The sequence below is a fragment of the Ciconia boyciana genome, chromosome 3, assembly GCF_034638445.1.
Source record: "Ciconia boyciana chromosome 3, ASM3463844v1, whole genome shotgun sequence".
Classification (NCBI taxonomy): domain Eukaryota; kingdom Metazoa; phylum Chordata; class Aves; order Ciconiiformes; family Ciconiidae; genus Ciconia; species Ciconia boyciana.
In genome coordinates, this window is record NC_132936.1 from 26,792,026 (window position 1) to 26,819,336 (window position 27,311).

Here is a 27,311-nt window from a genome sequence, read left to right on the forward strand (position 1 = left end):
TATCAACTTCTACTGCCTTGAAAACAGGGGGAGAAAGCTGAGGAGAGATGACACAAGACACTGAGAACAATTTAGAATAGGATAGGATAGAATAGAATAGAATAGAGTAATTTCATCTGGAAGGGACCTACAAGGATCACATAGTCCAACTGCCTGTCCTTCCTCAGAGGTGTTATGCACCTTCTGTTTTAATTCAGCGTTGCGGTTAGTTTCAGAGGAGTTGACATCCAAGGACTAAACCATTCGCTTTACACGAAGCTCACGGTACACTGCAGAAATGACATGCAGAAATGCATGTCAAAATGACACTGCAGAAATGACTCCGGTCATGTGGCCAATGAACTTGCAGCCAGAGCAGAGCTGCCAGGACGCAGTACCCCTCCAAGAAGGCACCAAATGTAAGGCTTATTCAAAAAAGAAACCCCAACTAAACAAACAAAAGCCAAACTAAAGAGCTTTTATTAAAAACTGAATAAAAGATCAAGACTCTAGTCAGCCAATATTTCTTCAAGAGTAACTTTATTCTGGGCAGGAGACTTGACACAGAAGGAATGAAACAAACATTTATAATGTTTCAGAACAAAAACACTGAATAAACAAGAACTGTTACTTCTTTACTCACTCTGACAATTCGACCCTCTCCTTCCATGTAAGTTCAAAAATGTTCTTTTGATATATGTTTTCCTCCTCACATTATGGAACATCCTACTCATATCAACAGCCTCATTAGATACAGAAATACCATGGAAGTGGGTTTTCTGGCTTGGGTTGCGTTTTTTTGCTAACATCATGGCACTTACTTACACAATACTTTTAAGAAAATCTGGATCACAGAGGTGAATGAGTCCACTGTCAGGCCCCCTTATTTCCAACAGTCATTATTACGTTATGTATAAGCCTGAGAAAATGTAAACAGTAGAATTCTAAAAACATTTTGCAGAAAGATGCTGCTAAATATTAAAACACAAAGTAGTAGGCTACATATGATAAATTCTCAGATATGCGGCTTGTCCAGATTTCAGTATAACGGAGACCTACATCTTTTCCATATCTGTATTGCACACTGAGACAGCGCAGTAAAATACATTGCTCAGCCAACTCAGTCTTTACTCAAAAAGAACTTTCTCCAACTTCAGTAGGAATTCACTTGAGTAAAGGCTACAAGTGCTGCCATCATACTTAGCTAATTTTCTGTCCCACTAAGTTAAAACTAGCAGAGGTGATTCTGAATATCAAGATTATTAGCTTTTTTCCAAAATAAAGGCTTTAATTTGGGAAAGGAGGAGATATGCCAAAAAAGTACTACTTCTTTTTCTAATCTTTTTGCTGGACTGACCAAAACCTGAATGCTATAGCCAAGAAAACCACTGCACGGCTGATAAAGGCTCGGGGATTACAGGCCAGGTTCAGATTCATCCTGTATTACTGTAAACACGTTGAGTAGTCCCCATCCTTAGTGGAGAGACCCAGGCATCTCCAGAGGGCTCCTATGTTCTCAGGTGAGCCGAATTTCTCTTGAGATGATTCTCACTCACCGCTGGTTTAAAGAGTCAGCTCACAGCAAAGGAGCTCATGCTTAGGTAGGATGAACCCAAGCCTCAGCAGCCTGGTCTCATGACTTGTTCATCTTCTGCTTCTGCTAGTAGGAATTAAGCGTATGGAACAGACTAGTTAAATTGCCTACTTAGGTCTAGAGATACTTAGGATAGGTTCAGGGTGTTCTCTCTTGAGACCAATTATTCAGTGATAAAATAAATTAAATGATATCTAGACATAAATACAGGTATTTATTTCCACCAAGAGAAACAACTATCTTTCCAGTTCTAACACAAATATACATATTTCCCTTTCCACTTACCCAAAGACACCATCAGCGTGTGCTTTAGAAATTGAATTGCTCCTTTATTTTACTGCTATGCATTGGCATCACTGCTTTGGAAGCAGTTAGATATGGTTTGGAGTTAGTACTTGCTATGAACAAATAACGGAGTAGCTGGACACATAACATGTCCTTGGCATGTGTAAGTCTTACATGCATGTATTTTTAAATGCATAGACCTTTTTGCTCTCTTTTTGTCTTGTACAGTCTCACTGTGGACTGAGTTCATAAAAGCAAATAGTGACCAGTGCTCCTCAGGGTTCCCCCCAGAGCACTGAGCCAGCAGCCTACTCTAGGGTACAGTTTCCTCAAAGTCCCACATGTTCTCCACGGGAAGTACTGAAAAGGCCAGCCTACGTTACCAGTCTCCAGTCCACAATGGCTGCCCCTTGTGGGTGCTGGCAGATCCCACAGAGAGGATTCCACTGACACACTAGCCATTCAGCTCCTTCGAAATGGCCGGATGTCGAGAACCATACCTGTTCTGAACCCTTTAAACTGGATTTAAGTCTCAAACATATGATTTGCCTGATCTGTTCATAAAATGAGCTCAGAAAGGTGAGCATTTCTGCACACTTCTGCAGGAAGATGCATTTTCACAGCACACACCAGCTTTGGTGGTGCTGTTCCAAAATGCAGCTATAAAAGAAGTTCTCCCACAGCACTGTACTGTTTTATCTTCCTTCTGTGGAAGGAGGTGCAGCAACAGCCAAATTCTGACTGTGATCTAAATGAATCTTTTGCTGATGGCTGGACTCTGGCACTCCTTTCCAGTGCAAAATTAAACCAGACTATGGGGCTATTTTCTCTTCTCTATAACCTGGTAATTCATTTTCTCTTATAAACAAAGTTAAACTGCTCTTCAAAGAGCTGTATCAGTTTCTGTGAAATCAACCACAATTTTAGAATGTTTTTTAGCAGGACCAGGTAAGGTCCCATTTTTCCCAGTAGAGCACGGGGGCCTAATTTATGGAAGGTGACATATTCTTCACACTGTAAGTGAAGATGTATTGAAGTGAAGAAGAACTGAAGTGAGCTTAAACTGATTCATTTCCTCTGGCTTTTTTTTCCAAAAGTGATTTAAAACAGTTGTGAAAATTAAGTCAGCTGCATAGATATTGTTTCCTTAAACTCTGGCTGCTGGCATATCGCTCATACTTTGTTACTCTGAAACCAGCTTTATAATTGTCTTAAATACATCTTCAGATCTTATATTTCTAACAACAACAACAAAAGAAGAAATAGAATCTGATTTTTCTCCTTAGAAATCATTAGAACATTTAAATGAATTTAACAGAGGTAGGTCCACATTCTATTTCGTAGTGAACAATGCCAAGAAGCAACTTTGAAGCAGGACAAAAGAGCGCTGTGTCAGAAAACAGATCTACAGAAGCGTATTCACCCTTCACCAAACAAGAAGGTTCCCCAAATTTCGTAAAAGCAGAAGAATGGAGCTGGAAAGCTGGACAGCAGTCCAACAAAAACCTTTTAAAGGCAAAAATAAATTAAAAAAAAAAAGCCTCCCACTGACTTTCAGCAGTCTCTCAGTGACTGCAAAGGAGAGTTTAGACTGTTAGTCACTCGTTCCTTTGATGTCAGTACAAAGCAAATGAGTATAGGACAACAGAAGCATGGCATCGAGACATGGCATCACTGAAATTATACAGCCTCATTTAGCACATAAACTTCAGAAGACGTCTAATGAATGCCCCTTCCTTAGTACTTCTCTTCCACTGCAATATTGCACCACTTTGCTTTTTTTATCCACTTTTATAAAAAAGTTGAATCTAATAAAGGAAAAGTTAAATTTTAAAAAAGTTCCTTATAAAATTTTATTGTATAAAAATGCCAAACCCCCTAAGCCATATATACAAAATGTATCAGATTTATGAAAATAACTGGACCCAATTATATAACAAAACAATTTTATACAAAAAGGTACAAGATTGCATTCAAATTAATACAAATAAAAGTAAAAAAACCCCTTCAAAATGTCTCGTTCCTAGAAGATCTGTTTCTTTTAAATTTACAGGTATATAAAACAGTATCAAATTGTCTCATGTTAGCCACCATTTCATGGGAAACACGCACTGGTTCAGAGAGTATTTCGACACGTCACCGGTGAGCACCGTACTTAGCAGACCAGTCAACACGCCCGTGGATCGGCTGAGCTGGTGGTGGGAGAGGCATTAACCTTGGTGTGCTTTTTGTAGGTGAATTGAACGATGGCCGTCCAAGATGGGGTCTTACTGACTTCAGAGAAGCATAATCTAAGGGACAAAAGAAAATGCCATGAGATAAAGGTTCAGTGAGTAGCTGTCCACATTGAACAGCGACTGGATGCAGGTCCAGATCCTCATTTCCTCAGGAAATAAGCCTCCTTTTTTAATAGAATTTGCTGATATGAAACAATAGTGGATCCAATCCCTAAAGCCTTATCAGACAAGGAGTATTTATATCACTGATTTGACAAGTGTGAATTCTGTGCCAGCTCTCACACCAACCTCTAGGTCCCACTGAAATATCCTGTGGATAAAACCACATATTTCATAAACCAAGTAAAAATAAACCAAATCCGTCTCCATATGAAGTTCTGCAAGGTTACAAACTGTAGTTCCAGTCAGTCAAATATTTACAAATAAAGTAAAGCAAAGATACGTAGTTCAGTGCTGCATATATACAGCATTACCAGAGTAATGAGCAAGGGACCACAACTTTGGTACTATACTTACTAGAAGATGGATCCACAACTGGTGCTAACTGAACCCTCTGCCCAGCAGAGCCTACTTCCTTCTTCAGAAATGAAGGGATATAACCACTAGTTAGACCGCTTGATCCTATAGGCCCTGAAAGAAATGGCAAGGAACACTTAAGCTCAACACAATGGATCTCCCATACTATCAACAGATGACAAAGGTGTGCACTGATGGGTCATATTCAAGACCAAGCCTGATCATGGACTCACGAAAAAAACAACTTCATTGAAGACACTAGAAATCCACAGATCCTATATATACCTGCATTCAGGAGACTGTCGGCATCAGACTACATTAAAGATTAATGGAAAACAGGTACAAATTGTACTCTTAGAAGGGCAATTTCTGCTTCTCCCTGACATCTCAGCTTTTTCAAGGTTACTCAAAGCTTTCAAAACTTAGCATTTCAGTTGGAATTATTTTGTTTGACTTTCAGCAACTGGGTCCTATGAATATACTCACTCTTGATTTCTATGCAGTGAGTCTGGGGCTCTGGTGCTACACAAAGCTCTTACTGAAGCCAGTAAGAGTGCAACTTAATAAACTGTGACAGATTCATGTTTCAAATTTGGAAAATCAGCTACAAAACTTGTCCCTCAGATGAGCAGGAACAGATCTGACTGACCTGTAGGATGCACCATACAAATTTGAACAAAAATAGTTATAAATAAACAGTCTAGAGTCATAGCGCAGATGGACACTAAACAAGTTAGCATGCACAGAGCAGATCCATCGCACATATGCCTATATTGTACTAGAGCAGTAGAGCAGTGGCAAAGCATATTGTGGGAAATGATGGGAATAAGTAAAAAAGGGAAAAATCTAATGATGTCCTATGCAGCTACAAAAGAAGCAAAAACTTGTAGAAGAACCAGGAAGGAGGCATGTGCTACGTATACAAAGGTTCTCATGTAGTTTAGCCATTTACAACGTCCTCCCATCTTGAATCTTTAAAGAATTACATTGAATCTTTAAAGAATTCTGATTAAATTACATCCAAAATTTGAAGTTTTTTATTTTTTAAACCAGAGTTTCTAAAGGCCCAAAATGTTTCTTTGGGCCAAGATTCAACAGAAATTTTCTCAATCAAACATTTTCATAACAACATATGCAAAACAAGTACTGCACTGCAGAACTGTAACATCACATGAAAACCTGAAGCCAGAAAGATTTAGAGAGGAAATACATAGATACAATCTAGAAACATCAACATGTTTAAGTATATCTGTTAAAATCTAATGTAAAAATTAATTACTTCAAATCAAATAATAGGGATCAAATACCTGAAATACCAAATGCCCCAAAAACCTGAAGAAGAAAAATTGAAGAGTTTTGCTTTTTGTCTGAATTTTTTAAAGCTACAATTATTTCACTATTTTAAACACCATCAATTAAAAGACATGATGACAGATGATAGATTTGCTTTATTCACGTAACAAGAGCGGTGTGTATGGCTAGTTCAATTTAGACCAGCTTCCTCCTCTATGGCAGTCATTTATGCACCAGCTGGGCTAAAATAATTTGGAAACCTGAAAATATGACTTACAAAAACTGACGAGGGAAACTGAAGGCAAGATGAAGTAATTCAGGTTAAACAGACCTAAGCTGTCCAACCATCTATGCATGTGATACTTCAAACTAGACTTTTGGGGATTCATTAGAAGAAATTACTATGTTTCAGTTTAAGGTAGTCTTCAAGGAACGGTGCTTATAACTGATTTCAACAGGAAGAACAGACGTGGTAGCAAATCTCTTTGGAGCTGACAATGTATTAGAAATGGGTGACCCCAAAATACGGCTGCCTGGAATTGCAGAGACATCACCTATTATCTTTTCTCAGATGCTAAGCACAGCTTCTTACCTGAATTCATCCTGTTAATACTTCCTCCCAAACCGGAAGCTTTCCCAGGCAAACCAGAACTGGGCCAGGGATTTGACGGAACAGTCTCTTTGTTTGAAGTGGAGACTATGCTATTCCTTGTGCTTATTCCTATTGCAAAAAGGCAAAAATTACCACGCTGAAACCTCTGTTGTTACACAGGCTTGCATGTATTCCATCTGATGCACAATCTTAGAGCAGATGTCCGGTTCAGTGAACTTAACCAAAACCTTTTCGCTCTTAACATGCCTCTGGGTTACTTCCCATCCTCTCATACGGGAATGCTATGACTAGCCATAGGCCCTAACCCTGCAAAGATAACAGTGTAAGTAGTTCCACTAGCAACAATGGCTGCTTGTGTCAAGGGACAGGATCCTTACATCAAGGCCACAAATATTCTCAAGTCACAGAAGGCAAACCCTTGCTACATAAACAAAATCTATGTTTTGTATCAAACACAGCATTTTACAGCTTTTAGCCTGACAGTGACAAGATAACCTGAGAGTAAAACATGGTAATTACATTTCTCATAGTACTATACTCTTCTTTGACGTATCTACTGAAACCACAGATTGTGCAAACAGTTTGCAGTAGAGTTCATATGTCACATATTATTTGTATTTAATATACAACCCATATTTAAGCAGGATACCTAACATGCAAGGATGTGCTCACCATTTACGTAAATATGTAAAAACAAAAGCAGGCTTGGGATCAATGTGTTTTACAACCTCCTCTAGTAACAAAACTTTTAGCTACCAAAACTCTACTTAAGCGATCCAATTTGAAAGTCACTGAAACTAATTGTTTCAGGAAAAAAGACTGAGTTTACCATCACGATACCTTCTAGTTTACTTAATTAATTTTGAAGTATTAGTACAACAAGTGAATGAACAGCTAACACTGCCTTTATAAACATAAATTACGAAAGAGGGTACATTTATATTCAGCTTGTTTTAAATACAGGCAGACGTGCTGTCCACCTCCTGTACTTCATCCTGCCCCAGTGCTGGTCTCAGTATAGCAGAGGTTAACATGAAGACAGGCATGCAGTTCCTCTATACAGACATGGATTTGCATTCTATTTAACTTCAAGCTACAGCAAAGCATATTCCCACTATTACTTAGCTTCTGTTGTTCATGGTATTATATACTCGTGAGGTAAACGTAGGACACTTTCTTTTCCAGTCTAGAAAACCAGTCTTACCCTTCTTAGGAAAACAGGGAATAGCTTGGCACATTAACAGACATTTTCTAACACACTTCAAAGTATAAAAGAGTATACAGCAGGAGGAAGAAGTACCAACAATCCTGTCCCCTTCCTGTAAGCAGAATTTATCCCAGTTGCTAGACTGCTAGAATGTAGTTTGTATCATGGCCATCTACATTAGCAAAGCTCTTGCTCTCCTCATTTTCTTTAAGCAGTAGCCCCCCTCCACAAGCTCGAAGGATAAAGCTTAATGTACCAATGACTATTTCATGCTGCTGTTGAAATTACAGGAATAAAAAGAAACAAGTATTTTTTACTAACCAGGCAGATACCTAGAATGCCTCAAGTAGTGTTGCTTTGCTGCAGAAACTCGCAATGTGGGAGTGTCCTGCTGTGGAAAGGTCGCATGGGAAGGTGCACTGCTGCCAGAGCCTACAGCATCCGAAGGCTTCAGGTCCAAAATACTTTCAAATCTATAACCCAAAAATCACTACACTTAGTCCAATTCTTATAGCATATGTTTATCCACAGTTGGCCTTCTCATCTCCATCCCATCTCCAGGAATCATTTCCTCATACTGTGTTTGCTACAGCATAACCACACAGACAACAGGGAATATTTTAAGCCTGAAGCCATACGAGTGCACCTGAAAATTAGATTTGCGCTTCTAGTTCCCTTATATATTGCTTTTAAAGTTTTAATGAATCACTCATTAAGTTTTTCTCTACTGTGTATCATCCATGGAAACTGCAGCTTAAAGTCACCCAAAACAGTTTATATGCGTGGAATATGTCAAAATGGCTCATATGTGAAATAGAAAGTATATATGCAAAGATTAACTTGGGAAGACTTAAGCTAAGCATCATTTTCAGTGGGGGAAAACGAACAAGGAATTGTATAAAAGGGTGCACTGTCCATCAAAAAATGTGCTGCAATTCAAAGGTCAGCATTCGACAAGCAGCCAAGGCAAAGCAGGAGAGAGACAAGCTGCATGTCCTTTACCGGCCTGGATATATGCTTCCAGATCCACAGAAAGCATAAAGAGCAACACTATGAAAAAAGACGCAAAGCCTAAGGAAGTAAGACCAAATAGCACACAAACATAAAAGAAAACAACTTGCCTACAAAGAGTTTCATCACTCTGCCTCTTCTTGTTTTTCAAGTCCATCCTCGTGATGGAAGAGCTGAAACCAAGGTCTTCCAAGTCATCCCAGTCTTCAGAACTCTTCACTGTTCTAGCAAGATGTCCCCATCTTCGCCTAGTTTTTGGTTTAAGTTCACCATTTATATTCTCAGTCCCAGCAGGTATTTTCTGTTACAAAGATTGAAAAGAAACAAACCCATGCACTTACACCACAAACCAGGTGACAGGAACAAAGAGGACTTTTTTTTCCTGTCTCAAAGAGTAATAGTGGTAGTAGAGTTGTAACAACAGAATCCTAATCTTTCATTAAACACGCTAAGAACACAATCTGTAGCCTGTAGACATTATTATGTACCTTCTGCACTTTATCCTGTAATAAAGTATCTTGCATTGACAGAAGAATAAATTTCTTAGGTCTCAATTCCAATTCTATTTATATTTCACTATATACCTCCCAAACAATTAGCTCACGCTCCTTTTTTATTTCTTGACCTGTCTTGGGAGTACAAAACTGCATGCATGTTCATGTTTCCACAAACATGTGCCTAGACATTTATAAAATGTATTTTTCTTGCAGGACAGCATAGGTACAAATTTGTGTCTCTTCAGCCATTTAAGCTCATCAGTGCATTTCAACCTTGTGTGACTCTGTACATGGCCAGCACAGACCGTACTTAAGACCAACCTTTTAGCAGCAGCATTCACACTGTCTGCTCTCGTCATCTATCTTAAGAATCCAGTCTCCTTGTATAATCAACAAAAATGGTAGGTTCTTATGCTGAAAGAAGAATCTGTTGTTTTCCATGGCCAGTATAGAAGCACAAAGGGACTATTATTCTCAGTCACATAAATTGTATGCCTTAAATGGATGAAGGCAATAGCCCTCCTCCCCCTCATTTGAACACTATTTAGCTTAATACTTTTCTCTCTGGCATCAATCCCTTTAACATTCTGAACACTGTACACCCTTTTTACTTGTATTAAATCACAGTGTCATCCTTTAAGTGGTGCTTTACAACAAAGGGAAGCATAACATGGCTTTGAAATGAGAAATCGACTTGCTTGTTTTATAGCAATCGGATTTAGATTTCAACAAAGTAACTTCCAGTTTCCAGCAGAAAGTTCTAACTATTCTTTATTCCCATTTCCTGTTCTTTTAGTAAAGTATAAGGACCTTGAAAGAGAACAAGAAAAAGAAACACAATTTAGGAAAAATCAGGCAGTATATCAGGAAGTGTATCTTATGCTATATGGACCTTTACCTGCTGAGGAACCTTATTGTGAATTGCAGGCAGAAGAACCTGGTTAGACTTGTCCTCCTGTAAGTAGTTACTGTGCTCGGCCCCAGAGTTGTCTGCCTTATATGGGTACACCAAGTGCTGAGAAGACTGGCTTTGTTGAAAAGGCCTTGATGAAATGCGGGCGTGAGGTTTCGGAGGGGGTTGTGCTGGAGGGACAGGCTTAATATGCAGAGATGATTTATTATGCAGTTCCTTTTGTTTCCCCAGTTCCTGAATGCCCAAGGCATGCCCAACCTGGAAGTACGGATATCGAAGTGCCTAAAACATAATGAAGATGTTAGGATTCAACTTAGGAAACCAAAGTTTTAAACTTACCCTAGCCCTATGTGACGGTACAAATTTAATTTCCTTTTTTCTAGGGTGGGAAACAGCAGAAGACCCATCTCTCAACACTACATTCTAGTGAGTACAATCCACTTCAGAATAATGCTGCAATAGTAGAAAAGTTTCAACAGATACCAGGTTATCAAATCCTCTGTGGACTTGCACAAAAGGAAAAGGTTCTGCAGAAGTAAGATACTTAACCAGGTATATGGCATCTAGAGGCATGTTTCATTATGTGCTGTCTCTTTGTGTGTGTGTGTGCGCGTGTGTGCATGTGCAAACACATGCACACCTGTCGTCACAGATTCAGCCATCAAGACTTGAATGACCCCAGAGACATCCCATCTCCATCCCATCTCTTCCATTCTCCAGTTCCAAGACTGACTCAAGTGAAAGAAATATAACTCTTATGAAAATTAGCCTCTCTCTTTTTTGGAAGGCATGTTGGTAAAAATATCTTTATCCTGCCTTACAAGTAATTAAGGAGTTGTCAGTAAAGGCAATTAATCTCTGCCCATCTTGCTCTTTCAGGTATACTCATCTTCCCTTCCCAAAGACCTCTCACTGCAAAAAGCTTCTAAAAGCTCAGATTCCTCACCCTATTTGTACTTTACTGCAGAACATTTGTTAACGGCTCTTAATACTGAGTTATAGGCAGTATTTTTTACTTTTCATTACCTTTGAGAGTTCTTCATCTATTTTACTTTAATGCTTTACTAAACTGCTTTAATTAGCTTTAAAGCTTTTTATTACAATTCGTACTGAAGGTCTGATATAATCACAAAGGTTCAGCTATGGTCCTATTGAAGTCAAGTCAGATTTGAACCTAGAATCACATCTGTTTCTCAAAAGGTGCCCTGCTCATTTCATTAGCTGGGTACTACCACTACAGTACTGATATCTGAAATCAGTGGCTACCGTCAGCGACATCAACTGGACCATTGTATGTGCAATACTGATGACTTGGGCTATGCTTATGTACAGGATGTTGGGACATATCTACAGTGCAATTGAGCTGAGACTGCCCTGCAAACTACCTTGTAAAGCTAGCTTTATCCAGGCAACACTGGGCTGGATGAGCAGACAGCGAGGTGGACTGAAAGCTGGCCGAATGGCCAGGCCCAGAGGGTGGTGATCAGTGGAGCAAAGTCTGGCTGCAGGCCAGTAGGTATCGGTGTACCCCAGAGGTCAATATTGGGGCAAATACTGTTCAACATCTCCATTAATGACGTTGATGGTGGTGCAGAGTGCACCCTCAGCAAGTTTGCTGATGACACAAAACTGGAAGGAGTGGCTGACACACCAGAAGGTCATGCTGCCGTCCACAGGGACCTCAACAGGCTGGAGAAATGGGCTGACAGGAACATCATCAAGTTCAAAAAGGGGAAATACCAAGTCCTGCACCTGGGGAGGAACACCACCATGCACCAGTACACGCTGGAGGCAACCACGAGGAAAGCAGCTTTGCAGAAAAGGACCTGGTAGACACCAAGTTGATCATGAGCTACCAATATGCCCTTGCTGCAAGTAAGGCTAACGGTATCCTCGGCTGCATGAGCAGGAGTGTTGCCAGCGGGTCAAGGGTGGTGATCCTTCCCCTCTGCTCATCACTGGTGAGGCTACACCTGAAGTACTGTGTCCAGTTTTGGGCTCCCCAGCAGAAGAGAGAGATGGACATAATGGAAAGAGTCCAGTGAAGGGCCACGAAGATGATTAAGGGATCGGAGCATTCCACATATAAGGAAAGACTAAGAGAGCTGGGACAGTTCAGCCTGGAGAAGAGAAGGTTCTGGGGGATCTTACCAAAGTATGCAAATACCCGAAGGGAAGGTGCAAAGAAGATGGAGCAAGGCTCTTTTCAGTGGTGCCTAGTGACAGGACCAGAGGCAATGGGCACAAAGTGAAACACAGGAGGTTCCCTCTGAACATCAGGAAACACTTTTTTACTGTGAGGGTGACTGAGCACTGGCACATGTTGCCTACGGCAGGGGTGTTGGACCAGACGACCTCCAGAAGCCCCTTCCAACCTCAACCATTCTGTGATTCTGTGGCGCGTATCAATAGCAATGAAACAAGCACAGCCTTCAGTCATACATCTCTGCTGCTATTCACGGTGACTGGATTATACTTAATTCAGGTGAACTTATACACACTGCATTTGATCATTGAGCACACACCCCATGCAGTTGATGTGGCATGCAAAAGATTGATTTTCTCTTTTAATTACTCCCCTTTGTCTTGCAAATTGTTCTTGGCTTCTGCTCTTCTCCCTTCTAAGAACTGCACCCCTGAGCAACTGTTAAATGACTGTCTATAAAAGGTGTCTTGCAGTCAAAGGAAGCATCATATGTAGATGTGAGAAAAAGAAAACAAAACCAAACCTGACTAGCTGTTGGCCGCTTTTTGGGGTCCCACTGCAGCATGTCTCTCATGAGCTGCACTGCTTCACTGCTAGCATTAGGTATGAGGGTTTTTAGGTTGTTAGGTACACACTGAGGCCAGCGAAAATTCATGGAGGCTGAAAGTTGGTAGCCTTCAGGCCAGTCGTTCTGGAGGAATGAGATTTCCAACCACAAAGAAAGTTCAGCTGTAAAATATCACAGTGCCTAAGTACGCTAGCATATATTCTTCTATCAGTAATAGACTGTGTCCAGCTTACTCTAGATTATATTAAAGATTTCACTAGAAATTTTCACCTCAAGTCTCTGGTGAGAGGTAAGTCTTGCTTTACATCCAACCAAGTCAAAGGCACAAATGGAATCAGGAGATAAGAGTCTTGCTATGATTCCAATTTCTAGCCTCTTAAACCATAGGTTTATACACAATATGCAAGAGAAAATTAAATTTCTGCCGAATGACATCACAGTCTAATGACTTTGTTTGCTGTTCAGGGGTCTATTTCTCCTCCTCTAAATGTCATATTTTATAGCATGATTACATAATGCTTATTTCACAGAAAATAAGTTTTAATTTAGTTTACTATATCTGAGATCAATACCATAAAACAGCAGTAAGCGTGAAAATTGATTATTTTTATGCTTACTGCTATTGTGCCATTCTGTATTGTAGAACACCTCTAGTATTATTGCAGTGTGGAATGTCACTTTAGCTACCTTCTTTGGCGTCCCCAAGACTTGGCAAATTTTGAATATAGTATCAATTTCACTAGCGCCTGGGAAGAGAGGCCTCAGTGTGTAAACTTCTGCCATTATACAACCAACAGCCCAAATATCTATTGGAGAACTATAGCTGGTGGATCTCAGAAGGACTTCAGGAGCCCTGTACCTGTAAGAGACCAAAAAAAAATAAAGAAACAAACCCCAACAATCAACATAATTCAAACAGACTTACACGAAACCATTCAGCTCTTCATTCTTTGCTGTTAAGAGCAAACCTCCCTTAAAAAGCTCCTATCCTCTCCTACCCTATACATAAGACAATTTTTTTTCTAGAATGAAGAATTAAAACGTACATAAGCTCTTGTAAGCTTCTCATGCCTTCCTGACATGCAGCAATCTCAGCATGTCCCACCTGCCTTATCAGGCTCCCTCTTTGTTCCTATGCTGCTGTTGTCTGTAAACTGTCTTGCACTAACTGAGGCTTTTTGAATTATACCAAGCTTAAATAAAAGTTTCATAAAGAGGAGGCATCAAAAGTGGTATTACATCCAGCACAAATTTAGTATTTTACATCTTTAAAGGCTTGATTATAAGTTTCACACAATGTAGGCGAATACTAGCACTTACCATCTTGTGGATACATAATCGGTGTAAGGAGGTCTAGATCGGATTTCTCGGGCTAAGCCAAAGTCTGCTATTTTCACAAGTTCTGGTCCCATACAAAGGAGGTTTTCAGGTTTCAAGTCTCTGTGAAAGAACCCTAAAATTCAAATGAATATTGATGTGCATTGCAATGCCACCCCCAGCTGTAGCCTTTATTTTCCACCTGGATTGTTTTGCTTTATTTGCTTTATTGCTGAAGCTTGAATAGCACAATCCAGAGTTCAAAGTCTTATGTGATCAACAGAGCTAGTCAGTATAATGGTTGTTCAGTCAGACTGTGAAGAACAGCATACACAAGTTGACTATCATAACAATTCAGAGTATTCAGTCAGATAGCTCCCTTTCAAGGCACACTTCTTTAACATAAAAAATTCACACTATATTAATGTTAGTTTCATTCTAATTGTGTTGGAAACTGCGCAATGAAGATGTCAAAAAAATTACTTCAAAAGTTCTTTTAAACAGAATATGAATTAAGACATGAGGTAACTTCTTTGCACTTTGAAACTTCTTTTTAAATCTGAGAACATAATAACCTGCAAGCACGCAGTTACTCGTCACCCTATCAGACAGAGGATCTCAGCGTATTTTTTTAGTGCTCTCTGCGTTCAGTGTAACTTGATCACAAATGAGCATTTGACAAGGGCTCTTTCAATACAAATGAGATAAGAGGGCTAGAATATTACTGACTACTGTCTCTGAAATGTGCTTTCACCCTTAGTCTGGAAAACTTGTGCTTATGCTTCTTTCTTGCAAGCATCTGAGACCACTGTCTCCTATATACAGCTCCCTCTGTAGTACCTTACTGAGCTCTATGACTTCCTTTTCAGGGACCTTCCAACATGCTTAGTTTTTCCCATGGCCTTGAATATGCTCCCACAGAGAATAAAATAAACATTCACATAGGATGTGTCTACATTGTCCTGTATAACTATATTAACTTTTGTTTGTTAGATTAATGCATGATGGCATTGAAGACATAGTGCTGTAGATTTCTACCAACCGGCAGATTACGCCCTTCCTAGGGATATTAAGTAGATGTTCTGGTGCTACTTTGAACTACTGCCTCTTTATGGAAGGTACCAGACAGAGCAATCAAGGTTGCTTTTAGCATTTAGTACAAACACTTCTGCATTTTGCTGCACAGACATGCAATGCACCGAGAGAATTATTTTGAGGCAATTTATTTCATGGTAAACTTGTAACAAGAGCAATCGATTATGTACTCAAATATGAAAAGATGCTTAGAGTTTGGATGGACAAAGAACATAAAAAGTTTACTCGACAAGCATTTCTCTGCCATACAGGAGCAGAACAGAGAAAAAAAGAGAGGGAAAAAAGTTAATGTGATTTTTCCAAAACTGTCGCAGAGAGAATCTTGGGACACTCAGTCTTACACTGTGAGCCACAAGACCATCAAAGACCATCCTGTCAGGCTTGCCATGAATTTCCAGACCTTTGTAACTATGGATTTGCAACATCTTGGCAGAAATATCAGCCTAGTGTGTAGCAGGTCAGTGAACAAGACAGTTAGTTTTGACACAAAATTGTTCATTCTTTATAGCTATAGCAAGTTAAACAGCAGTAAAAGGTATTCTGAAAGGTTGTGATCTATTTGACAATTTATTAAAAAAAGGTGGCTTAGATTTTTGCAAATAAATCATATTATTTTTCTGGTTTTAAGTATTTTGTATCTCACTGGAACAGACTGGTATTTCTAGTTTGGTTTCAGAAGAGTATCCAATCCCCATTAGAATAGAGAATAAAGCCATTAGCTTGAAAATGTTTTGCAAAACAAAGTTAAATGTATTTTTCAAGTGAACTGAAATGCTGGTCCTACAAGCCTTTCACTTCCAGGACTTTGGCCACTGATGTTAGTTCTCCTCTGATAACCCTGATAGCTGACCAGCAAATACAGTGTATTTAGCAGGCAGAATTGCAGAGGGCAGCAAAACAAGGTGAGGAAGTTATCATCAAAATAAGTTATTCTTTTTATTAGTTAAGTGGGTCTTGTTACTGCTGGCTGATACACCAGGTTTAACTTTTATCATTATTGTAAAAATTAGTTGGAAGGCCATGAAAGCTGTTTGTCACTCAGACTTTATTACTTTAAGTGTATCTTACAGAGAATGTGTGTTTTATTCGGCTATCTGTGTGTACCTTGAGAAAAGAGTAATTTTTCCTTTATTCTCAATCTCAGGGGACCTCTAAATCTATCAAGAAACGTGCCCATTAACATCCGATGAGTTTTACAAAGTGGCCAGCTGCCAGTTTGAGAAAGTAGAAATCTACAGAAAAGGAAATGAGCAAAACCTCCAGACTAAAATATCAGGCAACTATAAAATATGGATATTTTCAGTAATCTGAATCTCTTATATAGTGCCATTCTTTTGATCACTCCCTTTACTAAAGTTAGTAATGTAATTGTTAGTGTACTTATTAAAAAACAGACACTATCTTGCTCTACTTCAAAATGTTTACAGCTCAAACATAACCTACCATGCTTATGGATAAATGCAAGCCCTTGCAGGATCTGATACATAATATTTCTAACTGTAGACTCAGGAAACAGTTTGTTTCTGTGGGATAAAAGAAAAGGGAAGAAATAAATATTAAGTTCACACATTAGCTTATGCTATCTAATGAACCAAAGATGAAAGGTAACAATGACAATAAAACTGCTAGATATATTTTAAGGACTCTCATGTAGTTTATTTCTCCAATAAAATTTACACAGCATTTGCAGAACTGCCCTATTACATTATATTAGGACTATGTGACATAATGTTAAGACTATGTGGGACAGTGAATTAAAAAAGAGAAAATAGAAAAGAAAAAAAAAAGAAAAAAAAAAGAAAAAAAAAGAAAATTGGCCAAACTGAACAAATGTTAACATGTACAGGTCACGAGGCATGTTCCTCAAGACAGCAAGGGTTCACGTTAATTTAGTACCTTTCATGCACAGTTTCTTCTAGCCTCTCTTCTAGAGCATATACAAGCCATACTTTTGACTTTCCCTTGTTATTATCTAACAGCTGATGTGCTACTTCTTTCTCTTCTGTTATCTGAAAAAACAGTCTCATCTGCTACCACTGAAAACAAGAGGCTCTTCTCCTCATAATATTCAGGCCAGAAGATCAGCCATGGCAGGCGGTTTAATGATAGCCCTTCTTACCAAGAGAGGATTGTGATCAAACAGCTCTGTACCAGCTGCCTCTGCGCATGCCAAAACACAGTACAGATGGGTTGGGGTGGAAATCAGTGACAATTTTATTCAGAAAGAGCCTAACAGTGAATGAAGAAGATGGCCTGGGCCTTACTCAATTTCCTGAGCTCGATGCCTCTCAAAAAAACTGACCATCACATATTTCAGAAGTGAGATCAGCTACTAGAGTCAGCTTTTCATATTTGCTTGCTTATTTTTTTAATTACAGCAGAGTCGTATTTCCTCTACAGTCCCTTCCAGCAAGACTGGCAATTTTAACTAAGACTTAAGCAAATAAATCACATTCTTAAAGGTTTGATTTATACAATGTCTAACCAGTCCAAGGCCTAGCTAAAGTGTAGAGAATATGATGTGCAGCACACTTTTACAGACATCTGCCCTTTTTGTTTTCGTAAGGAGATAGGATATATCAAGCATTTCTAAGAAATTCCTGAAGATAATTGGTTTGTATGTTATGCACTTGAACCATTTGCTCAAGCTTCATCATTTAATATAATTAAAAATCATCATCCATATATATGTGCCCAATTTAGTTAAAGCTGTTCTATACCTGTGCATGCATAATAAGTATTTTTATGCTTAAAAAGGTATTTTATGTAGTATTCACAGAGATATGTTGTAACAACAACCTTACTTTGTTAAATCAAGTAAGATTACTGTCATCTCACAGGCTGATTCTATGGTCCATAGAGATAAAATGGCCTCCTCAGAGAACAATTCAAAGCAGGGAGCTATTTTACCCCAAATTATCCTCTGGAGGATGCTATCATGGCCCACAGGCTAAAATTAAGGCTTTATTAATGCTTCAACAAATATCAAAAAGCTAGATTTTATTGAGAATGCTCACAAATAAAATAGGCAGTCTTTGGACATGTCAGTTCAAATTGCAAAGAAAAAAAAATATCCTAGAAGCAATCAAGAATTTGACCCCTCATGATGACCATTTCAACCACTTTTTATTTATTCATTTATTTGAGGAAGCCATAACAGAAGAGGTGGTGATACCACCCTCTAACAGAAAAAGCATTGCTGGTTGGAGTACTTACCTAGAAATCAAAAGTTCTAGGTTCGATGCCTCCTCAGCCTGAGGGCTGTTAAAAGTCCACAGTTCCTAACTCTCAAGAGTGCCCTACTTATCTGCCAGGCTAATCTGGGAAGAGACACTGGAAACTCTCACTAAACTGTCTGGGATATGCTCAAAGGTGACAGCCACAGCTCCTACTGCAGCACACAGCTTTAAGCCATAATGATCTAAGCCTAAACAAATGATCCAAAGTCCTTTGAAAAGCAACAGGGGTGTTAAAAGCACATTACGCAAGTAATTAATTTGTATCAGGAATGGGTGATGCTGTCACATACCTTTCTTTCATTAACTGATAAAGATTTTCCTTCATGTATTCAAACACAAAATACAGATGATCATTTTCCCTGATAACTTCTTTCAGTTTTACTACATTGGCATGGTTTAATTTCTTCAAAGACTAGAAACAGAAAATACAAACAGGATTTTACAAGGGTCTTACTCTAACAAAAAAGAAAAAACTATTTCACTGATGCAGAAGACTTGGCTTCAAAAATTCTTCCAATATTTTAAATAATCAGACAGCTCTGAGAACAAAGACCAGATCTCCAAGTATTACCAGATACATATACAGTATACGTATCGATTTAATGTGCTGGTCATTCAAAAGACAGCTATCTGGCATCACAGTAGGCACCAAAATAATTGCATTTTCTCTATAATTCACTTCCTACTGGCAGAATTCACAGTCTTCTTGTACTTGCACTGGCAATAGTCAGGTTAGACTCAGGACTAAATATAACCCTGGAAATTCTTCCTTGGTATTGCAGATTAACCATGGTGGGCAGCCGAGCTCACTCATCCCCTGCAGTGGGATGGGGGAGACAATCGGAACGGCAGAAAGTGAGAAAACTCGTGGGTTGAGACAAAGACAGTTTAATAGGTAAAGCAAAAACCACGCACGCAAGCAAAGCAAAATAAGGAATTAATTCATTGCTTCCCATCGGCAGGCAGGTGTTCAGCCATCTCCAGGAAAGCAGGGCTCCATCATGTGTAATGGTTACTTGGGAAGACAAATGCTATCACTCCAAACGTCTCTCCTTTCCTCCTCCTTCCCCCAGCTTTTACTGCTGAGCACAATGTCATATGGAATATCCCTTTGGTCAGCTGTGGTCAGCTGTCCTGACTGTGTCCCCTCCCAGCCTCTTGCCCAGCCTCAGCCTACTCGCTGGTGGGAAAGCATAAGAAACAGGGAAGGCTTGATGCTGTGCAAACACTGCTCAGCAGTAACTAAAATATCCCTGTGTTATCAACAGTTTGGTTCACAAATCCAAAACATAGCCCCATACAAGCTGCTACGAAGAAAATTAACACTATCCCAGCCAAAATCAGCATACTTGGGTCTTTATTCTCCCTTCTTTTTAGATTTTCAATGCTACATTCATTCTTGCTGTAGCAACACAGTACCAATACGTGGTACTGTAAGAAAAGTGACCTAGGTTTTCTGCATGTTTGCAAGTGATAGCAAGGAGCAGAAATTAAGGGAGGTCCTTAGAACATACCCCTAAAGCTTTCCTGGTGTCAGAATTTCATGCTAAATGTCTGTCCCCAAACCAACTATCCAGAAACAACTGCATGTACAAAGCTTATTGCTCAGCAAAGGGCATGTGTTCTCAAGCTCTGAAAAACAAACACCAATCAACCACAGGTTTTGTGACAGGAAAGCTCTCTCACTCACTCACCACTCACTGCAAGGAGGAAGCAGCTCTCTCAACCAAATGATTTTTTGTAAGACTACAGAATTTTAATAAGAATTTTTATCAGGCTACAGATACCCCGTTCAAATGCAGAGCCAGGAAACAGAACTGTAATGCCATATGCCACAGCTCATGTCGGGGGGAATTTTTTATAAAAGGGGTGGAAATAATTTGATGTTACTCCAAAATGTGACAGGGATCATCTAATTTGAAGTCAACCATTGAATGAAACAAGTACCTTAACCTCTCGAAGGTTCATGCATTCCTCCCAGGAATAAAACTTTCTCTTCATTCTACAATAGTAGAGGGAAAAAAACAATTAACACATGGTCAACATCAGCTGGTCTTAGACCCATTAAGTCTCATTACATCTTAACAATTCAGTTCTCCAATCAAAATATAACGTGTTATCTCCTTTGTCAAAAAAACTTTACATCTCTAGACAAGGTACACTCTAATAGAATTTAAAAGTATTACTATTACACAGGATTGCCTTTTTTCCTATATATAACTTGCTGCAAAAATTTCAGAGCCTTCAACAAGTCAGGGCATGTTATTTTTCTTTCCAGTACACAGCGTGGTGGAGTAAAGTCTAATTGTAAAAAGGACAATGGTTATGACAGTTATGAAAAACTCAGACTAAGTTCTGAAGCAAATCTAATGAAGACCAAATTAAATCAATTCACTGGGTCTCCAATTTTATCATAGTCTTCTTGCTCCTCTTCTCTATATTTTGATTTCTCTGTAATTTCAATACCTTTCCCCTCTAAGTAGTATTTCTTCATTTTTCAGTGTTCACTGCTCCCCATGTTTCCCTCTCCCTTGCAAGTTGCATCTATCGTGCCAACTGCTTTTCGAATTCTGCCTTTCCTTTCAAGCTTATAGGCAACTCTGCTCTAACACAAACAAACTGCGTGGCAGATCTGTTTTCTCCTAAGCCAGAATATAACTCTGAACATAGTATTTGTGTGTAATGTATGGTCCTACTTGTTCACGTGCATTTTGATTATGCCTCAATTCTTTCACACATAACTCTATGCTTTAGGACCAACAGGACGAAGGCTCACATGTACACACACAGAAGAGCACATAAACTTCCAAAAATACCCATCTGCTTAGAGTCTGGATTCAGAGGGAGTTAGGCACCCTTTGAAGATCTGAGTCTTTGTCAGACTTTAATAATTCAGTATTATTTATTATTGTAGTAAGTTTCCAGTTTGAAATCAGCTCTTATAGTTAGAATAGTTTACGAACTACAAGCCCTTCAGTTTGTGAAGGGGTCTGTATTATTTTTTTTTTGTTTAAGCAGTGTTTTTGCAGTTACTGTCTTGTGCATTCAGCCACCAGGCCATTTCTGTTCTTAATAATGGATTGGCATTAACTCTCTTAAGCTAAGAGAGTACAGTACCATCTTCTGGTTTGTTCTGAAATTTTTGAGTTTCTACCATGTTGCAAAATGAAAATCAAAGGTGCCTCTGGCAAGGTTTGATACAGGAAAAATACCCTCAGCACAGAGGATTTAGAAAGTTGTTAAAGCCAGCTATTGACTGTTCATACAAAACAGCATTGTACTGAAAGCTCTGTTGACAAGTATGTCCCTGGGTCACCGTCGGTATTTCAGGAAGGTGCCTGCAATGCTTTACAGCTGACTCTTACCACAGCTAGGACAAATAAGCCATTTACAAACTGAAGTCACTGCTGAAGCGGTAGAGAAAATCAAGTGGATTTCTCAGGAATTTTAAGAAAATCTTAAGCTGAAAAGACTAATACATTATAGCATATAAAGATACAGATAATGGACAATCAGATCCATTGTGTTAATTACCACTGCAATATTAAGATTAGAGTAGAAATTAGACCATGAAATGTATGTTCCATGTAAGCAGCAGGAAAGGGTTGCAGATTCCAAGGCAGCATTGCAGAATACTCTAAATAATATACATAATACATGTTTGACTGCACATAGTAGCAGAGCACTGTTACAATACGCTCACCCTCTTTATCTTCTGCTGGGGCTTTGGAGGATACAAGGAACTTGAGCTTTGCACGCTGTCCCAGTACAACTCCAAATACAAATGTTGCGTGGAATGTGAAGTACTCAAACCAGCATGACCAAGTGATGCAGACCACAGAATGGAAAAACCTGGACCATACCCTGTTAAGTTAACAAATGAAAATACTTACTTTTTAATGGCTATTAGCTCTCCAGATTCAATGCTTCTCCCTAGGAGGACAGAGCCGTAGGTCCCATCACCAAGCTGTCTGATAGTTGTGTACCTATTCATGATGAGGATACTTTAGCTGCAAGCGCATTTCAGTCCTTAGTGTTTCTTGTGTTTCTCCTCCGAGTGTAACCAGTTCTTTCTGTGGCAGCATAAATATAGAGCACTCAGGACAGTGTGAACAGTTGCAGGAATCATGTTTTCAAGACTTAGCCTTTGGTCTGAAAGTACAGAACACAATCCATTTGATTTCTGTACCCTTCTAAGATTACTTGTTTGCAGACTCCATTCTCCTCCAAGAGATATTCCTTGTAAGCTATACACAAACACTTGTCTTGGCCTCTCACCAGAAAGGGACAGCCTATATCTGGACTTAACTGGGTATGTTCCCCAAATCCACTCTTATGCTAAAGCTAGAAGTACTTTACAGCAAGATTGCAGGCAGCCCTAATGGGAGAAACTATTACCAAAGGCAGAGGATAAAGTTTCATAGCTTGGAGAAAATAGTTTGCTATGAGAAAAATGAAGCATTACAGAAAGATAGGAGGGAATGTGTTCCAGCCAAATTATCAGACATGTAAGTCACCATCTCACAAGTCATACTGCCATTAGTTAAAACAAACCAATTCCCTGACTTTCCATAAGATCCTATGCTAGAGATATAGCCATATGTATTCCCTTAAACAAAGCCGTCAGAGGAAGAATATTATATTCATGTCAGATAAGACCAAATGTATTTCACTACAGTAGCCCTAAGCATGAATCCATCTCCAGAAGTAGTGGCTACATCAGATTATCTATCCGACCTTTTGTCCTGACACTGCATGAACAACAGAATGCTAGATAATAAAGAAAAAAAGTTCTTATTCCCTCATTTAATCTAATTTTTATTAGTATTTCCTACACTTCAGTTTAGAGTAAATGTGATCTATTCTACGTAAATTAACCATACATTTGGAATAAAACAGAATTCCCCTGCAATGAGGGCCTGGTCCCTGTATTCTCTTTTTCTCCAACTCTAAGAGGACATCAATATTCACAGCTAGTGACTTTTGCCTTCTGTAACCTGCATTTAAAATTTTTTTTGTAGCAGCCTTAAATCTCTCCTCCATCTTGCCTTATTTCACAAAGCCAAATTATGATTTTACAAGTAATGGGATTATGTTGCTTGAACCCTGAACTGACATCAATGCAGAGCCACAATCCTGTAGATGCAAGATGCTGTGAAGATCCTTTGTTTTCAGTCTTCTAAGCCTATAAGTCCCACTAACACTGATACAGGAACAAGCAAACAAAAATTAGGGAATATGATGTTAATATGCCTTTTGACAATTTTACACATTGCGTATGAAAAAGAAACAGCATGTCCCTAACACTATCTTAGACGCTGGGTAGTGTCTTAGACAGGCAGGAAGAATTGCCCTCTAGCAGTAGCCATTTCTTTCCACACACTACTACAGAGAACCAGGGCTGAGCACCTTAAATTAGAGACCTAATCCCACATTTTGTACTACTTGTCAAGGAACACAGAGCCTGTCCATAAGAACGGCACTTTAGAGTACCAGTTTCTTTTTGGCTGGTTTTCAGGCTGTGCACCTGCATAGCATAAAGCTATGTTTAGGCCGTGTTCTGCATCCAGGTTAAAAAGCTCCGGTTATTCCAGCTGGTCAATGACTGGATGGCAACTCAGAAGCCTTGGCTCCCAGGCCTTTATTCAGATCCTTGGCAAAAATTTCAAACAACAACAAAGCTTTGCGTGGTTTCCTAGTCTGAAAATGTAATATTGATTAGTATCCAAACAGATAATTTTATACAGTAAATTCAAATTGAAACAGATGGGGCTTGTGGGCTGCACATTACAACTGAAATTGTAATCATAACAGGTGCAATGGCTTACAATTCATGGAGCATTATGCTGCCCCTGGCTCACCATTCACATATGCCTTTCCAGGGGACTGTGACGCGCAGAGTGGAGGAGCATCTTTGCCTCATGTTTGATAACCACAGCAAACCAAAAGATGCATAACACTGCTAGCACATGACATTGCTAGTAATAACCACCAATGGCTATCACGGACAGATAGTTTGTCTGATGTCTCTTGAATAGATGAAGTGGTGAATGTAACTGCCTATTTAAGCCCCTCTCCTTTCCACAGCCACTGATTTTCACAAAACTTGTAAGAAATTGTCTTTGTGATTCCAGCTCTGCTGTCAAATGTGACAAAAACAAATGAATGAATTGAAATATTTTTGAGGCATAAAAGGGAGGCAAAGAACCTAGAGAGGAAAAAACAGTCAGAAAATACAGATTTCAGTGAGGAACGCATGTTAAAAAACATGCCAGGATGCACAGAATTAACATAGCTCCCATGGAAGCACAAAACCACCTGTATGAAAATCCACTGAACAAAACCTAATAAAGCTTTATTTGATTAATTAAATGAGTACCATTTCTTGTTGAGCTTAATAGTGAAGTTGTTTTCAAAAATCTATTTCACTCTGCAAGATTTATGTTCTGTCCTTAACACCCTCTGCTACCTCCCACCTTCCAATTATGGGAATAAACTAAACCTTAGCCTGCAGACTGTTTCACCTAAGTAGAGTCCCACTGAAATCACCGAGAAGAACATGAGTCTCTGACAAGCAGTTTGCAGAGCTACAACATGTATAACCTAGTCTACATTCTAGTCTACAACTACAATCTAGGCAAATTCACATCGTTAGAGAATATAAATACAAACTGCAAAATTGTCTTGGAGTAAAAGAGTGTGTTGATACTAAACAGAAAAAAGTAAAAGCCTTATTTTCACCATATTGTAGCACCGTGTTCACTCTACCTCACCTGTAAACATCTTCTTTCCCCACAGAAATCAACCAGCAAAGCCCCTTTAAAAGCAAACCTAATTTAATGTATCAAGACTACTTTCTGACTCTAAGTATAATTCAAACTTACTATTTCACTTATGTACGCTTTAAATAAGCATCCTCTCCTGTTTGAAGGGCTGCAGCGCCGAGAACTGAAAGTGAAACTGGGTCACTCTCTGCCAAAGCTGAGAAACGCAAACAGTAAACAATCAGCAAGCGTCTTTTAAAATGTGTTCTGTGCTTTGGCAATAACCTGAAGGTATTAACTAGTAGGATGCACAGAGAAAGGCGTGGTTTAAAGCCGCGGTTTTAAATCGATGTTGTGCCAGCAGCCGCTGCTTATGTTTGTAGTGAAGGCTTTGGGGGTGCCCCGTGAGCTGAAAACCAAGGCAGGAGCAGCGGGAGGAATCAGCCCCTCGGCAGCAGGAGGGCCCGGGGCATTTGTGAGATGGTCGGGAGTCGAGCCACCGGCCCCTGCGCCTGTCCGCCGCGACAGGCCAGGTCGTGGCTCCCGCTCGGCCTCCACGCCGAGGCGGTGACCGATTTCCAGCCTCGGCCCCGACACAGGCGAGTAACCCCACTCCAGTCGCTTACTTGACTGGAAAACCACCCTCCCTCCTCCCCCCTCCCCGTCCCGTGCGCGGGCAGGAGCGGGTCCCGCCGCGGGCGGTCACCGTGCCCGGCGGTACTCACGGCGTACGGGTTTCGCCTCCTTCAGCCCAGCCCCGGCCTGCGGAAGCCGCGCGAGAGTCCCCTAATGGCGGCGCCCCGGCTCCGCCGCCCCCGGCGGCTGCCACCGCGGCCCACTCGCGCAGCCTCCGCCGCCCCGGACGAGCTGCCGCCCACGGCGGCCGCGGGCCTCGCTCAGGGCGCCGCCGGCCGCCGAGCCCATGGCGCGGCCCGCCGCGCCCCCCGCCCCGGCCCCGGCCTCGGCCCCTGGCGCTCCCCGCCCGGCGGCGGCGGCGGCGGGGCTCCCTGCGGGGGGATAACGCCCCACGACAGCGGCCGGGCGGGCCGCTAGGCCGGCGCCGCTCCCCTCCGCGCCGCCCGGCCGGTCCCCTCGGAGGAGGGAGGGCAGCGGCGGGCAGCGAGGGCCCGCGGGCCTCACCGGCGCGGCCTCAGCCGCGGGAGGGGTTTAGGGGTCCCCCGAGAAGCGGGCGGCTGCCGGGGCGAGAGGCAAGAGACGGCGGAGCAGCTCGGCGTGACCCCCCGGCGGCGCGGCACCACCGCTGCCAGAGAGGGGATTACGGCTGGGCCGGGTCTTAACGTAATTAAAAAATAATAATAAAAATCCCCTGATGACTGACCTCTCTCACATCCCCGAGAGGAGTTTAAGTAACAAAACAGGAATGCAGAAATACCAAATTGTGAACAAATGGCAAGAATCTCGGCATTTTAACTGCTGCTGGGGGGCCTGAGCCTTCCTCACCTGAGCACCAGGCGCACGCCCTGGCTCTAGCAGGGTCAGGGTAAGGCGGGGGGGGGCAGAAAAATTGGTCTCAAGCAATTGATCATCAGATCTGACCGTAATAATGATTCAGTAAGTCTTGGCTTCTTTTTACACTTCTTCGTTTACGTTTTACAAGTAAAGCATAGAGTTATTTCCCAGGGTTTGCAAGACAGGGTGAGCTGGACTTGTAATTCAGGAGCATGGCGCACACAGCTCCTCCCCTCGGGGAGGATTTTACATCAGTGAATCCTTCAGTGAAATACACTCACTTGACAAGATGTTAAAAAAGGTGCGAAGGAACTCCAAAAAGCTCTGGATGCCCAGCCCCCCCATCTAAACAGAGGCTAGTTTTCACATTTCTTAGACTGAAAAAAGAATAATAATCTCCTACGGACAGGCGTGACTCCCAGTGAAGCCAGCAGGAGCAGTGCACACTTACTCAAAAGAGATTTCTGCTTTGAGCCATCCCTATTACATCTCACATGCATAAACACG

The 27,311-nt window shown here is 40.6% G+C and overlaps 1 protein-coding gene across 6 annotated transcripts; it reads right to left on the reverse strand.

Moving 5' to 3' along the window:
- Positions 1-508: 508 nt before the first annotated feature.
- CILK1 (ciliogenesis associated kinase 1) lies at positions 509-26,309 on the reverse strand. Of its 6 annotated transcripts, none has more exons than XM_072855166.1 (15): positions 26,060-26,303; positions 25,455-25,551; positions 22,464-22,643; positions 20,518-20,572; positions 18,861-18,982; positions 16,775-16,854; positions 14,240-14,372; positions 13,607-13,778; positions 12,875-13,042; positions 10,131-10,427; positions 8,846-9,036; positions 8,046-8,197; positions 6,497-6,625; positions 4,612-4,725; positions 509-4,149 (listed from the first exon to the last, which is right to left on the reverse strand). In XM_072855166.1, exons 3-15 carry the CDS (start codon positions 22,562-22,564, stop codon positions 3,995-3,997), a joined length of 1,869 nt encoding a protein of 622 aa, XP_072711267.1. In that variant the 5' UTR covers positions 22,565-22,643; positions 25,455-25,551; positions 26,060-26,303; the 3' UTR covers positions 509-3,994. The 6 variants fall into 6 exon arrangements, with proteins under 6 accessions (XP_072711267.1, XP_072711265.1, XP_072711268.1 ...); XM_072855164.1 differs by having other exon boundaries at positions 22,464-22,722; XM_072855167.1 differs by lacking the exon at positions 25,455-25,551.
- Between the last annotated feature and the right edge of the window lie 1,002 nt (positions 26,310-27,311).